This window comes from Delphinapterus leucas, chromosome 16 (genome assembly GCF_059928025.1).
Source record: "Delphinapterus leucas isolate spDelLeu-1000000601 "Yukka" chromosome 16, BTC_Dleu_Yukka2, whole genome shotgun sequence".
Taxonomy (NCBI): Eukaryota; Metazoa; Chordata; class Mammalia; order Artiodactyla; family Monodontidae; genus Delphinapterus; species Delphinapterus leucas.
In genome coordinates this window covers 7,762,865-7,783,052 of record NC_143144.1, presented here as the reverse complement: position 1 = coordinate 7,783,052, position 20,188 = coordinate 7,762,865, and the positions used below count along the sequence as shown (strand labels likewise).

The 20,188-nt window shown below is 42.6% G+C and overlaps 1 protein-coding gene across 8 annotated transcripts in view; it reads right to left on the bottom strand.

The window, feature by feature from the left end:
- MAP3K21 (mitogen-activated protein kinase kinase kinase 21) overlaps nt 1–20,188 on the bottom strand; it is a 74,334-nt gene that overhangs the window by 47,536 nt on the left and 6,610 nt on the right. For all 8 annotated transcript variants that reach the window (XR_016388020.1, XR_016388021.1, XM_089897423.1 and 5 more), the window contains exons 2-4: nt 10,586–10,766; nt 4,617–4,765; nt 3,627–3,802 (exon numbers count right to left, since the gene is read on the bottom strand). Coding sequence is in view for 6 of the 8 variants with exons in the window: in XM_089897423.1 (XP_089753549.1) it covers nt 3,627–3,802; nt 4,617–4,765; nt 10,586–10,766 (506 nt within the window). In the remaining 2 variants the exon portion in view is untranslated. The remainder of the gene's footprint in view (nt 1–3,626; nt 3,803–4,616; nt 4,766–10,585; nt 10,767–20,188) is intronic.

Genomic DNA, 20,188 nt, shown 5'->3' with positions numbered 1-20,188 from the left:
ATACTTGCAGTCTTTTTGTACATTTGAATAATATTATTGTTTTTTTTAAAGTACTTGATCCATCACTACCATTTTCTTTTTGTTTTTAATTAATTAATTAATTAATTAATTAATTAATTTAGGCTGCGTTGGGTCTTCGTTGCTGTGCGTGGGCTTTCTCTAGTTGCGGCGAGCGGGGGCTACTCTTCGTTGTGGTGCGCGGGCTTCTCATTGCGGTGGCTTCTCTTGTTGCAGAGCATGGGCTCTAGGTGCACGGGCTTCAGCAATTGTGGCTCGCGGGATGTCATGGAGCACAGGCCTAGTTGCTCCGCGGCATGTGGGATCTTCCCGGACTAGGGCTCGAACCTGTGTCCCCTACGTTGGCAGGTGGATTCTTTTTTTTTTTTTTTTTCTGCGGTACGCGGGCCTCTCACTGTCGTGGCCTCTCCCGTTGCGGAGCACAGGCTCCGGACGCGCAGGCTCAGCGGCCATGGCTCACGGGCCCAGCCGCTCCGCGTTATGTGGGATCTTCCCGGACTCGGGCACGAAACCCGTGTCCCCTGTATCGGCAGGCGGACTCTCAACCACTGCGCCACCAGGGAAGTCCCTGAATAGTATTGTTTTATGTGGTTTTATAAATTTACATAATGTGATTATCCTTCTGCAACTGCTTTTTCTGCCCAGTATTATGCCTGAGACTTACTCATGTTGAAACATACAGCTGGAGTTTATTCATCTTAAGTACTGTACAGATTTCCACTATATGAATATACAGTCGTTTAGGCACCTATTCCCCTATTAATGGATATTGGGGTTGTTTTCAGTTTTTCACTATTACAAACAATACTTCAGAGTGAATAACCTTAACCTCCTTGTGCATAACGTGTGGGAGTTTCTCAAGATTATATAACCAGAAGTTAAACAGCTGAGTCGTCTGCCTCTTTCATAGCATAAGATTCAAAGAAGGACTCATGGCATTTATCCACTTTTAAATTCCCCTTTCACTTAAAAATGTTCACTTAAAAATATGACAATAAAATAATAATTGCTAATATCTCTTACCTATTAAAATACATACTAGGAACATGTTAAGAAACTTTACTTAGGTATTTATTGTGTTTACTGAATGTCTACCATGGGCCAAGTACTTTGTTCAGTGCTGTGGATGAACACGACCAAGAATGAAACAGTATAGTTCCTGAACTTAACCAGCAGAAAAGGCAGACCAAGGACATTAAAGACGCAGATAATAATAAAGTATGACTCAGTGTGGGCATGATAAGGGAGGCGCAGGACACTGTGACACACTTTACGTGGTACGAGAGGATAAGGGAAGGGAGCTCTGGGAGCCTGAGAATGAAGAAGCAGCACCTGTGAGGAGGGGATAAAAGCCAGGGCGGGGACGGAGGAAAGAATATACACAAAGGCCGAAAGTCAGGAGCGTGGCGTTAAGGGAACTTGAAGGAATTCAGTCTGGCTGGAGAAAAAGTGAGGTTCAACGTGGAAGGACAAGGAAGTTAATGAGGAAAAGGAATTGGCCACTGAAGTGAGGCGGGTCTGATTTGCGTTTTAGAAGGCTCACACTGGTGGCGGCAAGGGGCTCAGTTAGGGGAGCGAGGCTGGATGCGAGGCACCCGGGTAGGATGCTGCTGCAGTACTGCAGGTGATGAGTGGGGACAACAGGGGTCAGGGGAGTGAATTACCACTGAAGGCCTCTGTCACAGAGAAGACCACATCTTCAAGACCTTTGAGGCTGGGCACCTAAGAGAACAGTAATCTCATTACTCCACAAAGGAAGCAGACGGAGGGAAGGCAGAGGTTGGTTGGAAAGTGTTGCCAAGACAGTACATCAAGCCCCCTTTTAAAACCCGTCAACAAGATCCAAATCCCGAGCCTGGCCGTCAAGGACCACGCAAGGATACACAGGCTGCCATGTCCATCTGCGTATCCCAGCGCTCTAACACTCTTCCCAGCACGCAGCAGACATTTAATACGCTTGCTGGAAGGAAATTCTAACGCTGAAACTCAGAAAAATGCCCCCAAAGACAAGCTCTTAAACTGTATTTTTTTTCCAGTGAACAATTTGCCCTTTGGGGAATACCTATGACATACATTGTATTCGTTCCCAATTCAGCCTGATAACAGAAGCAAGCTGCTCACGGATAGAATCTGGGCATATGATATCTTGGCTTCATGCACAGAAGTATATACACTAGCTCAAGAAATGTTTATACATATGTATTCAAACCACATCTTTTCATTCCCTCTTTTGCCCTTTCCTCTGCCCTTAGGTTGGCTACAGGCCTTCAGTATTACTGTCAATGTGAAAGTCTAGTGACATAAAGGAGAGCCATACTACATAAGTCAAGGTAATTTAACATGGGAGAAGGACTCAGCTATGTCATAATCCCATGTTTCCATGACGTACACTGGAATAAGCAAATGGACTCTTTATTTAGCAAAGCATTACTGCCTACTGAAAAAGAATTCTATTTTAGAATCACAAATATATGAGGTATAAAAGTTCCTTCCTGGACAATTACATGGCTTTGTAAAGGTTATCAATAACCTGCAATGTTGTATTTTAGCCCAGACATTTGTTGCCAAGTACAAGAATTTAACCTACTGAACAATTATACACCTCAGACAACCAAAATAAACCTTGAGTCATCAAATGCTCAAGTATTACAAACCTATCTTTTAAGAAGTAAATACTGCCTAATACTTACTTACTATGCGTGAAGCATAGTACCATGCCCTGACCTTGGGGTCTTCAGTGACTGCTGACAGTCAGTTGTCACCAGGAACTCACTTTACAACTGTCTGCCTTCCAATTAGGTGTGTTTCTGCTTCTCCTACTTCACACTTTGTATGTGGTTAATATATATGTAGCTTCAGCATATTTAACATTCAGGTTTATTGTCTTTCTTCTTCTTAAAATACATAAACCAACCAGAGCTTCACTCATCATATTAAGAAATTCAAAAATTACACAATTTCCCAGCTTCTCCAACAAAGCAATGCCTTGGAGATAAAAGGGCGGGGGGAAAGGAGGAGGGACTGGCATAAAAGAAGCTTTAAGACCTAACTAAAAACATGAAGCCCTCATTTAAATTCTGATTGGCACCAACCAACTGGAAGAAGACATCTTTGAGGCAAACTGTGACATTTAGGTATGGAGTACCACACGGTATTGAGGAATTACTTATTTTCTTAAGATAATAATGGCAAGAAAGATATTTTAAAAATTCCTACCAGTTACAGATGCATACTGAAGCATTTAAAGGTAAAATGACGAGAGTCTAGGTTTTAAGTTAAAATACTGCAGTTAAAGAAAATGATAATGGGAAAAAGAAATGAACAAAATGACAAAATACTGACAATTATTGAAGCTGGTTAATGCATACTAAGTGTTTAGTATGCCACTCTCTCTCCTTTTTAAAAAATTTTTTTACGTTTGAAAATTCCTCTATTGTTTTCCAATTATATGTTTTGAGTACACTTCTGTTTCATTTTGTTTTGCCTGGAAGGAAAGAATCAACAAGTCCGAAAATATTTTAACATAATGCTGACAGTGGTTCTTGACTCAAGTTTTCCACAATCTCCGTAAGCGTGAGCACATTATGCAATTAATATGTATCACCCACCTTTTCCTTTGTTCTCAACTCATCAAACATCTGTTGAATTTCCAGCTTCCAGTCATCTTGCATGGAATGAAAAGATTCTTGAGGCATTTCAGTCATAACTGCCTTTTCAATTGCAGTCAATTGTTCAAGAATTAAGGCAAATGATGGACGAATATGAGGGTCCTGTTGCCAGCATTCTAAAATAAACAAGAATCACAGTAAGTCCACTTCTCAGCGCAGTTCAGATTATCAGCCCATGTTGACTGTGTCTGCTGAAGATTTTAAACGTCAATTGATAATGATTTTGCAAATTTTATTTTATACAGTGTCTGTGTCAGCAGCGTGTGTAATAATTACTATTAGGCGAGGCTCTTGTATTCTGCATTATTTGACATTAGTATGTGGATGTGTGTTTTCTCTGCCTTACCATGTACCATGAACTCTGTCCACCTAAGCTGCCCTGGCCACATGACTTACAGCTACAGAGTTCTATAACTCAACCCAAGAAAACCAAAGTCTCTAAAATGTTACAGTCGCAAGAGATGTTCTAAGAAATAGTCTAATAAGTAAGGTAACCTGCTGCTTACAAAAAGAGTTACTTAACAATTTTTAAGATAAGATCAAAATAGATATAAGGTCATGGCAAAACCATGCCAGTTAAGACTGTAAAACATTTCTGATCATTAGGTAGAATTAAAAATAGCACATATGGAGCCAATTCAATATTGTCTTTGAACTCTGCTAGTGTATTTGATGAAAAGTTTATTACCATTCAACTGAATTTTGTATAAATGAGTCACTAGATTGTTTTTAAGTCACTTAGTTCATCAAAACTTTATCTGACATCTTAGATCAAAGACATGGCTTCTAATTCTTAAAATAGTATAATCTAAAATCGACTGAAAATTAGAATCACAGAAGATACCTTTTTGGTTAAAAAAATATACAGATATTCTAATGAGCAATTCCCCTCACCCCCATAGACACACAAAAACAGAGATGCCCAAATACCTTTCATGAGCTTGGCAAACGGCTCAGGGCAGGTGGAAGGAATGGGCAAAGTGAGCTTATTGACTGCCACCCCGTAGGCCACAGCAAGACCGTCAATGCCACGATAGGGGACCTCTCCCGTGAGCAGTTCCCACAGCACCACTCCATAGCTGGAAAGCAGAGTTTTCATAAAGTTAAACGGGGTCTTTTCCTCATGACACAGTTGGTGGGAGAAACGTATCAGAGCCTTCATCCAGCCCCTAACGAGAATCTTCTCTTCCAACAAAGCCCATATGGACCCTTATCCCAACACGAGGGGCGGGTTCTTCCAGTGAACATTCCAGACACATGCAGATGCACTCCTTCCCGAAATCGGTTATGCCTTCATTACAGGAAATGAAACTACTTAACGGATAGGAAAGCTTAGGAGCAGTACATGGTTGAATTAAACAGGGGTCCAGAAGCAGGACACACTTGAAGAGCAATGTGGTTGTTCCGATGTTTGTCTTTCTGTCTCATGTTTTCCACACCTATTGAGGATCTTCAGGACACTGAAGATTCCAGCCCCATATGACTCACCACAGGACTGAAATCGAATCAGGCTACTTTTTTTAAAATATTTTTTTGATGTGGACCATTTTTAAAGTCTTTATTGAGTTTGTTACGGTATTGCTTCTGTTTTATGTTTTGGTTTTTTGGCCTCGAGGCATGTGGGAATCTTAGCTCCACAACCAGGGATCGAACCCGCACCTCCTGCATTGGAAGGCTGAGTCTTAACCACTGGACCGCCAGGGAAGTCCCATGCTAACTGTTTTAAAATAGGTTTTTGAAATTGTTTCTTTCTGCCCCTCCCTTTATATTTAGGAGATGTGTTACTAATGTTTCCACCTAATGCCTAATAGTAACGGACAAAGAAATCCTGTGGGTTTTCCTGAGACTGCTGGGAGGACATAACGGGTCTTCTTTGAAATGGAGGAAGGTGAAGTGAAAGGAGAATAAACAAAGAACAACTGCAGCTGCCACGCACTCCAAAGCATCAGCAGATGTGATGCAGGTTCACTGCTGCTTCAGTTTAAGGGCAAATGCGATTACACACAAGAACGAGAAAACACACAGTATAAAAGGATCTCTAAGTGAACTTTTAAAATGAAGCTAGAAGACCAAATTTCAGTATACACCTATACTAGACAGTCTCAGACACCCCAGTTCAAGGCAATACAGAGGAGCACAGAAATAAGCCTTGTACATCATATATGTTTATTCTCTTCTACAAAACCAGTCAGAACCTTGGCTTTCCTTTATCTTCTTCAAAACACAAAGTACACTCCAATTATCTTTTGACATAAAACATCGGTCACTCCTGACACTCACTTGACTTTAAATTAAAACACATAAGCATATAAGGAACAGTTATATTTGCCTTATTTTTAAGTTCTGTTAACATAACTAGTATGGTCCTATTTACTTTTCTGATCTTTTAAAACTTCATTCGCTTTAAGTTAAAAAAAGAGTTTGAAATTTAAAGAAGCAACTTAATTCTCATTTCATATGCCTAAGGAAAGGCAAAACAGCTCAGAATAACACCAAAAAACCCCCCAAAAACCCACATCATTTAAATTTGCTTTGGAACTGATTTCTGAGTCTCATTTGATTATCTCCCGATCTTAAGAGATGTGGGGATTCACAGCATCACAGATACAATAAGCCCTCCATGAAGAAGACCTGGCCTGCAACAGGCGTCTCTGGAGCCCAGGTGGTCACCCTGGCCATCATCACTTCATTTTCAGACCTCTCCACTAGTGCCCAATGGACTCTGCACTACATACTGAAAACATTCATAAAAGGAAGGCAGAAACAACAGAACGTACCCTAAATTCAAAGGGGCCTCAGGGATCCTCCCACTGATATTCCACGGCCCTAAAAGCAGGGGCGCTTCCATCCTGAGGCCCCTGAGCCTAAGGCTCCCTCTCCAGCAGGGGGCGCAGCAGGGCATCCCTGAAAGACAACTGGACCTAGAAGCGGCACACCTGAGGCTGAGCTGTGGGACCACTACTACCTGTTGCCTATGTCTCCACTCACACGGCCCTGAAGCTGATCTTGAATCACTGATAAAGTATCAGTGACATTTCCTCTGCCATCTCAAAGCACTGTTTTATGTTTTGTTAAAAAAGGAATACATAATGCAGTACCTGTAAATTATATAATGCTATAACTATTAGCAATTAAGGTGCAACCAGGGTTTTTCAAAGGCTATCTGCTTAGTATCTTGAAAATTATCTATGGTATGGTGCATTAGCGAGACACATTCTTAATTTCAAGAGTAAGTAAACTGAACTCATAGATCAATCAACAAAACTCATCTCAGTGCAGGGACCAAAAATTATTAGAATAACTGAAAACTGAATGAGTTCAAAGAAGCTTCCTTGCTATTCTCCTTAGCAAATAACAAAATTAAAACCAACAATAACAACATAACTTTGCCTCTTGGAAGTTTCAGAGAGTGAATAATTCAGGATAGGTCATTTTTCCAGAGAGAGGTATTCTGGTAAAAACCAATGTGAAAAAAAAGGGAGCTATTCTGATGGGGCAATTTTTAAAGTGTAATGCATATTTTTCTGCTCTCTGAAACTGGGTGCGATATAGTATAAAAAGACCTCTCCTGGGGACTTCCCTGGTGGCGCAGTGGTTAAGAATCCGCCTGCCAATGCAGGGCACACGGGTTCAAGCCCTGGTCCGGGAAGATCCCACATGCAACAGAGCAACTAAGCCTGCGTGCCACAACTACTGAGCCTGAGCTCTAGAGCCCATAAGCCATAACTACTGAAGTCCATATGCCTAGAGCCTGTGCTCCCCAACAAGAGAAGCCACCGCAATGAGAAGCCCGTGTACCACAACGAAGAGTAGCCCCCGCTTTGCCGCAACTAGAGAGAGACTGTGTGCAGCAACGAAGACCCAACGCAGCCAAAAATAAATTAAAAAAAAAAAAAAAAAAAAGCCCTCTTCTAGGAATACAAGTAGTCTAATGATTAAGGGCTGTGGTAGCAGGAACACAGCTCTTAGGCCAGGGACCAGAGTCTGCTACTCACTCACTAGTTTTACAACCCTGAGGAAATTTCTAAACCTCTCAGTGCCTTGGGTATGTACTCTGTGAAACTGGGGTAATCACGGGAGACATTGCAAAAGTTCAATGACAGCATCTGTCAAAGTTACCTCGTAGGGTAGTAACTGGTAAGGAGGAAGTGGGGCGAGAGAGGATGATCACTAAATACACTAGTATATATAGCAGCCCCCAGCACCACAGACCAGAGCCATGCTTCTTGAATGCAATTATTTCTATGGGAATATTATGAAGGAGGTTCTAAAGCAAAGGTCTGTGCAGTTCAGAGGGACGACCTTCCCTGCCTTCTGCATCCTGACATCTAGGACTCTGCTGGGCTTTAATATATCCACGCGTTCTGGAGATGTGTGTGGACGTCTGGCTCCACAACCAGGTGGTTCTGGAAGCCAGCAGATTCCAGTCCTTTTCATAGCGTTTCATGCTTTCGTTTGCTCCTAGCGCTCACTCTGTTCTCAGCTGCCTTGCTTTTTTTTTTTTTTTACCAGCTTGGCACCCCTCTCCCCTCTTCTGCTTAGAGGCTTCTACTGAAAATCAGATAACCGAGCTCATGTAATTGAGAAATAGAAATGAACAGATTTTGAGGGAAGACCTCTCTCCATGAGTGTCTGGACTTCAAGACCCATATTTTGGCTCATTTTAGAAATCTGTCTTTTCTTACTTTTGGTTCTATGTTTACAGTAGGTGAGGTCGCTCTAAAGCATTTATATAGATGGTACAGCGTTCGTATAGCTTATAGTTACATAGTTTATTTTAAAAGGCACACATAGTAAAATGGTTACAGTCTTAATTATTCCAAATGTAAAACTGATTTATATTTTATTAGTTTTCAGGGTCTTGAAGTATAATTTCTTAAAATAATCACCTATTTCACTGAAGTATTTTGGCATTACATGGTCAGAAAATTATTGTGATTAAGTCAAGGAAAACACATGTAATATTTTATAAAGACATATGTGGCTCAGTCTCCACCAGCAGAGTGTAAGTCATTAAGTAAGGGGTGAGGCTCAAGCTTCTGTGTTTTTCAAAACGGCCCTAAGACACTACAGAACCCCTGGCACAGGTGAAAAATTTCTTAACAGTCATAAGTAGAACAATTAAATTAGAAGCCTGTATTTATACACTGCTGGTAGGAATGAGAACTGGTGGAAAACAGTCTGGCAGTTCCTCAAATGATTAACCATATAATTACCATGTGGCCCAGCAATTTCACTCCCCGGTGGAAACCCAAGAGAAATGAAAACTCATGTCCTCACAAAAACTTCTTCATAAATGTTCAGAGCAGCATTATTCAGAATTAGCCAAAATGTGGAAACAACCCACATGCCATCGACTGATAAACGAATAAGCAAAATGTGGTATTATCCACCCAATGGAATATTATTCCGCAATAAATAAGAATGAAATTCTGATACATTCTATGACATGAACCTTGAAAAGCCAGTTGCAGAGGACCGCATATTATTTGATTCCATTTATAGGAAATGTCCAGAATAAGCAAATCTAAAGGTACAAAATGTAGATTAGTGACTGCCTTGGCTGGGAGGGATGGAGTGTTGGGGTGATGGCTAAGGGGTATATGGTTTCTTCTTTGGATTATGAAAATGTTCTAAACTGACTGTGCTGATGAAGGTAAAAGCCATGGAATTGTAGAGTTTAAATGGGTGAACTGTATGATGTGTGAATTGTATCTCAATAAAGCCGTTAAAAAAACAACAGAAAAATCCTGGAATTTTAATACTAGTCACACAGCATTTTATGAGCATTAAAGGAAGGCAAGTAAGCTCCTGGTGCATTGTAACTATAAACAGAGTGACTTTTCTCTGTTATTCTGGTATGGATGGTGTCTTTACCCCCTAATGAGACACAGCCGAATGGAAAATCCAGCTAACCTGGGATTCCATTTTGGTTCAGCTCTCCATCCTCAAACCTGAAGCTTTAATCTTTAGATAATGCAATCCATAAAATGAAGGAGGTTATCTAAATTTTTTTCTCAAACTCCTTCCATGCTAATATTCTGTCTGTGAGTCATGAGGAATCAAAATTTTTGCTTAAAGTGAAATGTATGTTTATTTACCAACAGGCCTTACAAAAACAGCATTACTGTTTACTCAAGTTATAACCAGTTTTAATCAAACCTCAGATTTAACAAGTTTCTCTTATCAAATGGAAGTCATAGGACAATCAAAATCTCAAGTTACCCATTCTGTTGTGATTACAACAATCTTGATCCAAACCACAAAACCTTCTTCAAAAAGGTCCATACAGATCTTCCTCAACTTACAATGGGGTTCCGTCTGGATAAATCCTTCGTAAATTGAAAATATCATAAGCTGAAAACGCATCTGATGCACCTAAACTACTTGAACCTTAGCCTGGTCTTTCTTAAAGGTGCTCAGAACACTTACGTTAGCCTACAGTTGGGCAAAATCATCTAACACAAAGCCTATTTTATAATAAAGTGTTGAATATCTCATGGAATTGATTGCATACGATACCAAAAGTGAAAAACAGAATGGCTGTCTGGGTCCAAAATGGTTGTAAGCGTATCAGTTGTTTCCCCTAGTGATGGCGGGGCTGACCGGGAGCTGCAGCTCACTGCCTCTGCCCAGCCTCACGAGAGAGGACTGGACCACGTATCACTAGCCTGGGAAAGATCCCAATGCCAAATCCCAAGCACGGTTTCTAGAGAATGCACATTGCTTTTGTGCCATTGTAATGTCAAAAAAACCTGTTAAGTCAAACCACTGCAGACTGGGGACTATCTGTATGGTTATGCTCAGAATTACTGAGTATTTGGGGACTCATGTAAAGGACGTGTAGCAACCAGCTTCTGCAGACACCTGCAAAAACAAAATGTGTGGTGCTTACTCACCTCCAGATGTCGCTTCCCTTGGAGAACAAAGAGGACTTGATGACTTCCGGGGCCATCCAGGCATAGGTGCCTGCTGCGCTCATCCTGGTGGTCCTGTGCCACTCTCTCGCTAACCCAAAATCTGTAATCTTCAACGTCTTATTGCAGACGTCATCATGCTCTATCTTCTCCAGCAGCAATACTGAAGAAGAAAATCAAAGGTGGAATACTTTCATATTTTTATAATTTTTCAGTTACAATTTTTCTTTGGCTTTTAAAACACAATCTTCACTGCAGTTGGCAGAGTACTGAGAATGAATCTGCATTTTACCATTTTATCTTACTTACATCTTGTTTTTCATAACCTTTAGTGGGTCGTTTGTGCCTAAAGTTACAAGTTTAAAAAAAATCCACAGGGCTTCCCTGGTGGCGCAGTGGCTGAGAGTCCGCCTGGCGACGCAGGGGACGCAGGTTCGTGCCCCGGTCTAGGAAGATCCTACATGCCGCGGAGAGGCTGGGCCCGTGAGTCATGGCCGCTGAGCCTGCGTGTCCGGAGCCTGTGCTGTGCAGCGGGAGAGGTCGCAGCAGTGAGAGGCCCGCGTACCACAAAAAAAAAAAAAAAAAAAAAAAAATCCACAGACACAGTACAGCTTTAGCACTCTTTATGAGAAAGTAAATGATTTCTAGGGGCAAGAAACATTTACTGAGATATCACAGGTAGAATCAGAAGTCTGTGAAAGTTTACCTGATAGGAAGAAAATATTTACATTGTTTTTCTTCCAAGAAATTAGGTCCTGATCTAAATGCAGTCTTTTCTACTGAATGTTTCCGAGAGTACTGCAAATAGACGGCATATTACCATAAATCATTATTATTGAAGATTATCTTATATTAAATTTGCAAATTGCTCATAGATATGTTAACTCATGAAGGTATTTTATGAGATATGATTGCTTTACCAAAGATTGAAATGCAGCAAAAAGTAAAAACTTCAGAGAAACATTATCCAGTTGCTGGTTTCCCCAGCCCCCAGCCTCCTGACAAAATACAGAACGCACAAGAGCAGCTTTCAGGAACCGAGCTGATGCCGGGACTGCCCTGAGCTCTCTGTGCAGCAGGAGCTAAAACAACGGAGCTTCCCATCACTGCCCACCCGCACCCGCCTGCCCCGCCCTTCCCGGGGCCTTGGGTTCCTCTCTCCCCTGGTTGACTTCTCTGCCTATAACGAAGCAGAAATGTCTCCCCGGTTTTCCATGAGGCTCTAATGCAGCTCCATATCCACGCTACTCCTTCCCATTTGCTACAGAAGGAATGGTTTAAACCTACTGTTTTTTTCTAACTTATCTCCTCACTCCTTCCTTAAAACCCAGCCTTCCAACCTGCAGCGCAGCTGTTCTAGTTCAACCGAATGCCCCGCAGATGGCCCGTCTCCACTTCCCTGCCACCATGTGACTTCTGGCTTCACTGTCCCAAACCTGAATTCCAATCGTTCTCACTGGACTGGGTGCTGTCCCTCTCTCCTCTCTCGCCCATATGCCACCCCGAGCAGATTCATCTTCCTATAGTGTCGTGGCATCCTTTTATTTTTTTAAACCTCTCATGAATAAACTACCGATACATGTCACAACAGGGATGAATCTGAAAACCATTCCGCTAAGAGAAAGAAGCCACACATGAAAGGTTATGTACTATGATCCCGTATGACATCCTGGAAGAGGGACAGAAATCAGACCAGCGGTTTCTGGAGGCTGAGGGGAAAGGTCTGATGGCAGCGCTACACGGGAGAGTTTTTCCGGGTGATGCAAATTCTCTCTTGGTGGTGGTGGTTACAGGATTATATACATTTGTCAAAGCTCATCAAACTGAACGCCCTCGGGGGGGGGTGAATTTTTATATAAATTATACCTCAATAAACCTGCATTAAAAAAAAAATTCCATGGTTCCCCATAACTCAGGGAGAAGGTTCACACACTCCAAAACCTGGGCAATCACAGCCCCTAGATTCGCACAGCAACCTGCACTTCAAACTATGCCCCGTGCCTCTACGGACGAGCTTGCTCTGCTCAAGGCAGGCCGGCTGCTCGTCCAGCCCAAATGATACCTGCTCAGCGACACCTTCCAAATACCCCCAAGCCGGGAACCATCACCTCCTCCACCCTCCCGTGAGCTCTGTGTTTCTGTAACAGTTCTACGAGGCACCAGGTACCAGACTGTGTGCTTTCATCAGACTCCTCCACTGCTGTTAGCTCTGAGACAATGAGTATGTTAAGTGTGAAACAGGGGGCGTACAAGTGAGGGAGAGAGAGTGTGTGTGTATAGGCGGTGAGACGGCAGGGAGAGGAAGACAATGGTGAGAGACTCGTGCAATTCACGCTCACCCGCGCACACCCACTCTGTGTCGTGTCTGATTCAGTGCAGGTGCTTAGTGTTTGCAGGTGAAATTAACAAAAGGGGCCCATTCTTATGTTTGTCCTTTGCCCATGCCACTTCCTACCTAATAGAAATAAGAACCAAGTCCTAAGAGTCACTAGCCATCGTCAGTATTCACTGTATTCCTTGTACTTTACAAGTGCTATTTCATTCAAGCCTCACAAAAACCCCAAGAGACAGGTCTTCATTATCAGAGGATAATTCGTACTGAAAAAAATTCAGCAACACTGAATCCAATTGAACAGTAATCCAAACTTCACAGTTAACAGAATATATGTCTGTGGCGCGGGGGAGAGTTGTTATTCAGGTTTCACCTTGAAAAATAACATAAAAATCAGTTTATTTTATTCTTTATTTAACAACATTTTTGTCATCGTTGCAACTATGCACTAACTCTTAGGAGGACAAAAACGAACAAGTGTGGGAGGTTTCTTAGACTAAATTATCCAGACAAAATTGGAGACTAGCATAAGACACTTCATGTTTGATCTGTGGCATGTGATCTTAAGGGGGACCGCTTGTCCAAATGTTATAGGAATAATGAGCGCTGACTGAGCACATTCTGTCTGTCAGGTACACTTACAGGTATTTTAATCCCCACCACAATGCTGTATAGGTGGATATTATTAATTACCTGTACTTGACAGATGAGGAAACTGAGACACAGAGATGTTGAGTAATCCATCCAAGGTCACGCAGCTGAGGCGCAGTGCCACTCAAGCAGTCTGACCCCTGGGTCCGTGGCCCTAGCTACTGCCTGCATTGCTCAGGTGACAGCTTTTATCAATTTTTCACAAGCAATTTCTTTATCCTTTGGAAAGCTCTCTGTATGCAGGTGCCCATTCTCTTCCTTTCTGATTTCCTGCCACTGGATTGTTATCATCTGATCTAAGTGGAGGCGCTGTGGCACAGTGATGGAAGCATGCACTCCAGGGCCAGACTGCTCGGTTTGGGCTCTGTGCTTCTGCTTCCTTGCCTGTCATGGGAATCATGACAGGACATACATCATAACGTTGTAGAGAGGAGGAAATGAATACATGTAAAGTGCTCAGAACAAGGTCTGAGACGCAGTAAGCATTTTGTAAGGATGACACATACGTATACCTACACACACCCTTTACTGATGGGCTTGAAAGTGTGTTTAGCAAACCTTCAAAATCACTTTCACGGATGTCAGGAAATCCTATCACTTTGCAAGGCCTGAAATTTCACTTTGCAATAGATTCACATTCGTATCATCCATTTAGACAGTCACAGAAGTCACAGAGTTAATGCAACTGGAGAGAACCAACATGAGACAGCTGAGTGGGGACTTATTATAAGTCGCCAACACTGAATAAATACTGCTGTGTTGTGATGTTCCTTTCCCCAAGCGATCTTCTAACTGTAAGATTTGGAGAGCAAGCACCTCCTTCTGTCCCCCCAATCACCTAACGCAGTACCTTCTACATCAAATGGCCAATGGAATAGTTTCTATTAATGATAATTATCACCAGTTCTAATAAGATTATTGCCTACCATTTGTTAATCCTCTTCTGTGTAGAGCTGTTTCCACTCACATGATATCTCATTGGACCCTCATGCCATTCTATGAAATGGAAATTACAGTCTCCAGTTCACAGTTCAGAAATGTTATCCCAGATCATACGGCTACAATACAGGGCCACGCTTCAGATCCCACCTGCATGACTATCTTTCCAGTCTTCTGTGCTACATATAAAGCTACCAGTTATGAAAAGGGGGCAGAACAACCAGAAATTTCATTTTGTTAATTTTTGAATTTTTCTTCCTTCCATTCAGTTTAAGGAATATTTATTTCTCAGTCCTGATGCCTCATGAATATCAAGAAAAATAAATATCTAATCCTTTAAAACCCTATATACTTAAGCCACAGAAACAAAAAATAACAGATAGATTAGCTACTTCATCAGCTGTATTACATTTTTCCCCCTTATAATACATACTAATTTCACTTTTAAACAATGATATCCTTACCACCAAAAAAGACTCCGAATTAATGATCAGGATGGCTTGCCGTTCTATAAAACTTTGTTTTCCAAGACACTTTCACATACATGATCTCCTCCTTCTGAAAAACACCCAAATTAGGAAGGCATGAGGAAGCACTGATTAAAATGGGCATTAAAACCACGCTGTGTCCCCAGGCCCCAAGTAAGGCCTGGCAGCCCTTAAGGAACAAAAAGCTCAGAAAGGCAACTCTAAAATAAATACAAACGGAACTCCAAGCGAGAACTAAAAGCTAAATATTTTAAATTGATCGCATTTCTCAAGCAATGCCGTGGCAGAATGCAGTATTAGCAGCCTTTGCGTCGCGGTCTTTAAAACACCTGCCCTCACCCGGAGTCCAAAGTTTCCACGGCAGCTTTCAACTAACAGAAAACAAGTTAAAATAACACTCTGAACGTCAAAAGTTTAGAGTTCCATGAAAGGCCCATTGTTCTGGATTCTATTTCAGAGGTGTTCAGCAGAATTCCTCAAATTCCTTATCTTTGGGGCAAAGTGACCGAAACCAGAAATAGCCAGTGTCCCGACAGATCACGTGACCGGGCACCTGGCCAGGTTTCAGCCGAGGACAGGCTGGCGGTGCTTCCGCCTCCTGACCTCACCAGGAAGAGGACCTCCGGGAATGACCATGCTCAGAGGGGCACATCCACCTTCTGGGCCACAGAAATGGTCAATTCTCGTTAGCGACCTAGCGACCAGTGTTTCAGCCCCCCCGCTTGTGCCACGTCGGTAAAGATTTTTGACCCCCGTTAGCCCCATTCTGTAACAATCAGCCTCTAAAACTTGTGTTTTGTCTACTTATTCAACCATGAGGCACTCGATTTTTCCGGCTCCTTTGAAGTTTCACTGTGGAATTTTCCGAATTATAGTATACAATGTATATTTTTAAAAGCAATTACAATGTGTCCATTCTATTTCCTCAACATTTATGGGAGTGCTGGTCCAAATTCCATTTGAGTCAAATAGGTTCATTTTAATTAACCTTTAACTAGGAATATGTTATCAAAAAAAAAAGGTCATAAGAAAGAAATCAGTTGAGAAGAGCAACAATGTGAAAGAATATACTAAGAAAACACCTGTGTCTCAGTCTAAGACAGGAAGGTTACCCTGTGAATTTCAACTCTGAAAACAATCAACCATTCATTTACAGGGGAAAAAAATGATAACTTTCTAAGTTTAGCAAATAGCACCGATTTTCCTCACATTTCTTCCGTCTCCACTCATCTGCTCACCAGTCTCTGGAGGCCTTCATCCTGATCTTCAAGTCCCTTCTCAACCTCGGTCTCCATGATCTTTTCAGCTCTTCCTGGACTCTCCGAAAAAAACCCTACACTCTACGATTCTGTGTATTAAAAGCCACTTCTAAGAAACACAGCATTGCGTCAGTGTCTCTGAGCTCCTGGTGCCTGCTGCATGGACTGCCTTCCCCTTGCATCCTCCGCAAAACCATACCTGGCCTCCATTTCCCACGGAAGCAACCGGGCACCAGCCCTGGATTCGCTGCACTGCAGCACTAACTGTGAGGCTGCCTTCAAGTCCATTGGCCTTTGGAATCTCATTTTCTCCTTCTAGTAAAAACAAAACAAAACAAACAACAGAAAACAAAATGTGCAGCTTTGTCACTGTCTCCCTGTTCCAATATTATATGAGCCTGTAGATATCAACACCATGTACCCCTGGGTGCCTTCCTCATAACCTCACTAGAAGTTCTCTGCATTTCTAACGCACTTAAAGCTGTGCCACTCCCATTACTACACTTAAACACTGCCTTATCTCACTTGTGGGTCTCACCTCTCTAACTGAATTGTAAGCAACTGGAGGAAAGAATTTGCACCCGATTAATATTTGTTTAATATTGGTTTATTTCTACTGCACAGCATCTACCTTTTGTTTTTTTTTTTTGCGGTACGCAGGCCTCTCACTGTTGTGGCCTCTCCCGTTGCGGAGCACAGGCTCCGGACGCGCAGGCTCAGCGGCCATGGCTCATGGGCCCAGCCGCTCCGCGGCATGTGGGATCTTCCCGGACCGGGGCACAAACCCGCGTCCCCTGCATCGGCAGGCGGGCTCTCAACCACTGCGCCACCAGGGCAGCCCCATCTACCATTTTTATACACTCAATAAATAGTTGTTACATGAGTGAGTGACTGACTACTGGAAGGGGAAGAATGAGCAGGAAGAAGATGAATTAGTATAAGCCTTTCCATGTCAAGTCAGCTACTGATCATAGAAAACCGACTCACCTGTGCCCTCGACAGTACAGACTGTTTTAGAAATAATGACAACAAAGCAGTTATTTGGATATTGATCCATCAGCAGTGACTGACACAGCTGATCATTCTTCCCTGAATCACATCCTTCTCTGGCTCCCCAGCATCACAACATTCCCCCGTTTTCACTCCTTTTCTAGCTTCTCCTTCTTCTGGTTCCTTCCTGTCTCCGGGGCCTCTAATTGATGGTGATCCTCCAGGACTCAGTCCCTGACCTCTGGTCTTTCCTATGAGCACTCAGTCCCCAGATAATCTCAGCCAATCTCAGGGCTTTCATGCCACAGACATGCTGCCAACTCCCAAGTGATCGCCTCCACCCTGGTTCTCCGTCTGTTCTCAAAACTGCAGCCGTGTGATCTGCTACAATGGCACTCAGAGCCTGGGCCTCAGCCCAAATCTCTCAAGTGGCTGACGAGACCCTGTGTGGTCTGACCCCCTTCTGACTCCCTGGTGCCCTGTGATTCCCTTTCATGATTCTCCTGTCACACCAGCCTCCTGCTCTGGGGAGCAATTTCCATTCCCTCTACGAAGGTTTGTCTCCCCAGATGACCCACTTTCCCACTTCTTCAGGTGTTGCTTCCTTTTCCGGAAGGCCTTCCTTGGCCATACACTCTAAGCCGTCAACGCCTCACCCCAACATTTTCACCCTCCTTTCAACTTTTAGTTTTTCTACTGAGCACTCACCACCCTCCACCATACTACATCTTTCACCATTTACCCTTTAATGCCCATGTTGCCCACTGGCATGTAAATTCCACGAGGGGAGGAATTTGCTTCTGCTTTGCTCACCACTGACCACCCAGAGCCTGTAGCGTCCCTGGCACATCGTAGTACACAGTCACCAAATAACTGTGATGTGAATGAATGAGTCAGCTCGCTAAACACACGGAGAGAGACTTCTGCAAAGTCCAGGGAGACGCGGTCAGCTAAAACACAGCTTCACATCGCTCTTAACACCAAAGGCAAACGCCGTGGTACAAAGCTTTTCACGGACACACACAACACACGGTTTTAATGAGAAAACTTCCTACATTTCATTGTGTGAAAATCTAGCTCTCCACTTCTGTCAGCGGAGTATTTTCAATATTTTGTCAAGGTATGGAACAAGGTAAACCGATGAGGAAGGAATCTTCCCTAACATGCTCATTAACATATTACTAAACAGAAAGTAATATAGTTGATGTTAGAGTCAGTATTTGCAGAAAACCTGAAACAAAGTAACTCCTGAAAGTCAATTAAGCCAACAATCACTCAAACAACCTATATGCAATCAAGATACTTCCCCCAAACGGCAAGTGATTTGCTTTTTTTCAAAGAGCGTAAAAAAATGTCCTAGTAGTGAACTCTGGTAGTGAAACAGTTACAACTGGTAACTCAGTACCTCCTGCCTTCTCCCTGACCCTCAATTTATCAACCCAAGTTACAAGTAGACCTGCCAAAGCGTGCAGATGGCAGTACTCCCTAAAGGAACAAAGCTCAGGCCTGTTTCCTTGTACCACTGGCTGGCCTGGATCAAGTGAGCCAGATGAACTAAAAGACCCTCACACCCAACCAAGATGAATAGATGTATGACCACGTGGCACTATATTTTGCAGAATGAATAATAATAAAGTCCTTGGGTTACAAAGAATTGTAGAAAACTTTAAGGTACCAAGGAGTTCACACACACACAAATTAGGAAACATTTAAAGCCCTCAGAGAGCTTCCAAACCATATGTAAAAATGAGTATAGTCACCAGCTTACATTTAGGTTGCATCTTACAGTTTATTAAATACTTTGACAAATACCAGGGGTCAGCAAACTATATCTTATGGGCCAAACAGGAGACTTAAAGAGTTGCAAAAGAGACTAGATGGTCTGCAAAGCAATCATATTTATCATTTATCATCTGGACCTGCAGGGGAAAGTGTGGTGATGCCAGGCATATACTCTCTCACTGATCCTCACATCACCCTATTCAGAAAGTCGGGGCCCATGAGCCTATGGCTGGAGAGTAGTGGAGTCAGAGCCCAAATCTTAGATGCCACAATAGCACCATTTGTCCCCCCAGGTCAGTGGGACAAATGCTTGGATAATCCTTTCCCCAGAGACACAAGCCCCGAATAAGCCACCCGTACCCTCACTTAGTGCCTTCTGTGACCCAGCCATCCAATGTCACCAGACAGTTCACTGGATGTGGGATACAGTCTGTGGCCATGGTGGAATTTCTATACCAACCCAGAGAACCATGAGAACGGACCCACACATCTGGTCCCTTGGACAGCAGCTTCCAAACTTGGCTCTGCACCTGAATCACCCAAAAGCTTTTTAAAAAAATATCTTGCTGCATCCCAAGCTCAGGATGGATTGATGGAAGCATAGGGTAAGGTTTGTATTAAAGCAACTTAGTAAAACATTAATGGTAGAATCTAGGTGGTAAGTACACAAGTGTTTACTTAAAAGCTCCTTCAACGCTGTATAGTCCAAGATTTTGAAAATAAAATGTTAGAAAAAAATTCATTGCTTGTTCCCAACTAAGGCAACCAAATCAGAATATCCAAAAGTGAGACAGAGAATTTTATTTTTAGAAGTTTATGGGGAGCTTTTGATGCTACATTAGGTGTGGGAGCAACTACTCTGGAGTGCCATTCTCCATCAGCAGAACGGGCCATCTGGCCTAGGGGTTCTCAAGGTATGGTCCCGGGACCCGGAGCAGCCCTAAGGTGGCGACAGATTAAGTGCAGAGGCAGATGTGAATGTTCATCTGTCTTCCTTTATGTCATCAAAGTGAGCTTCAAAAGAGTAAAGCAATGCCACTCTCCTCACTAAATTTGTTTTGGAAAATAAGGGTTTCCCCCTACATTAACATGTAACGGATCTATTGTTACTTTTATATTAAATATCTTTAGATTTATCATTTAA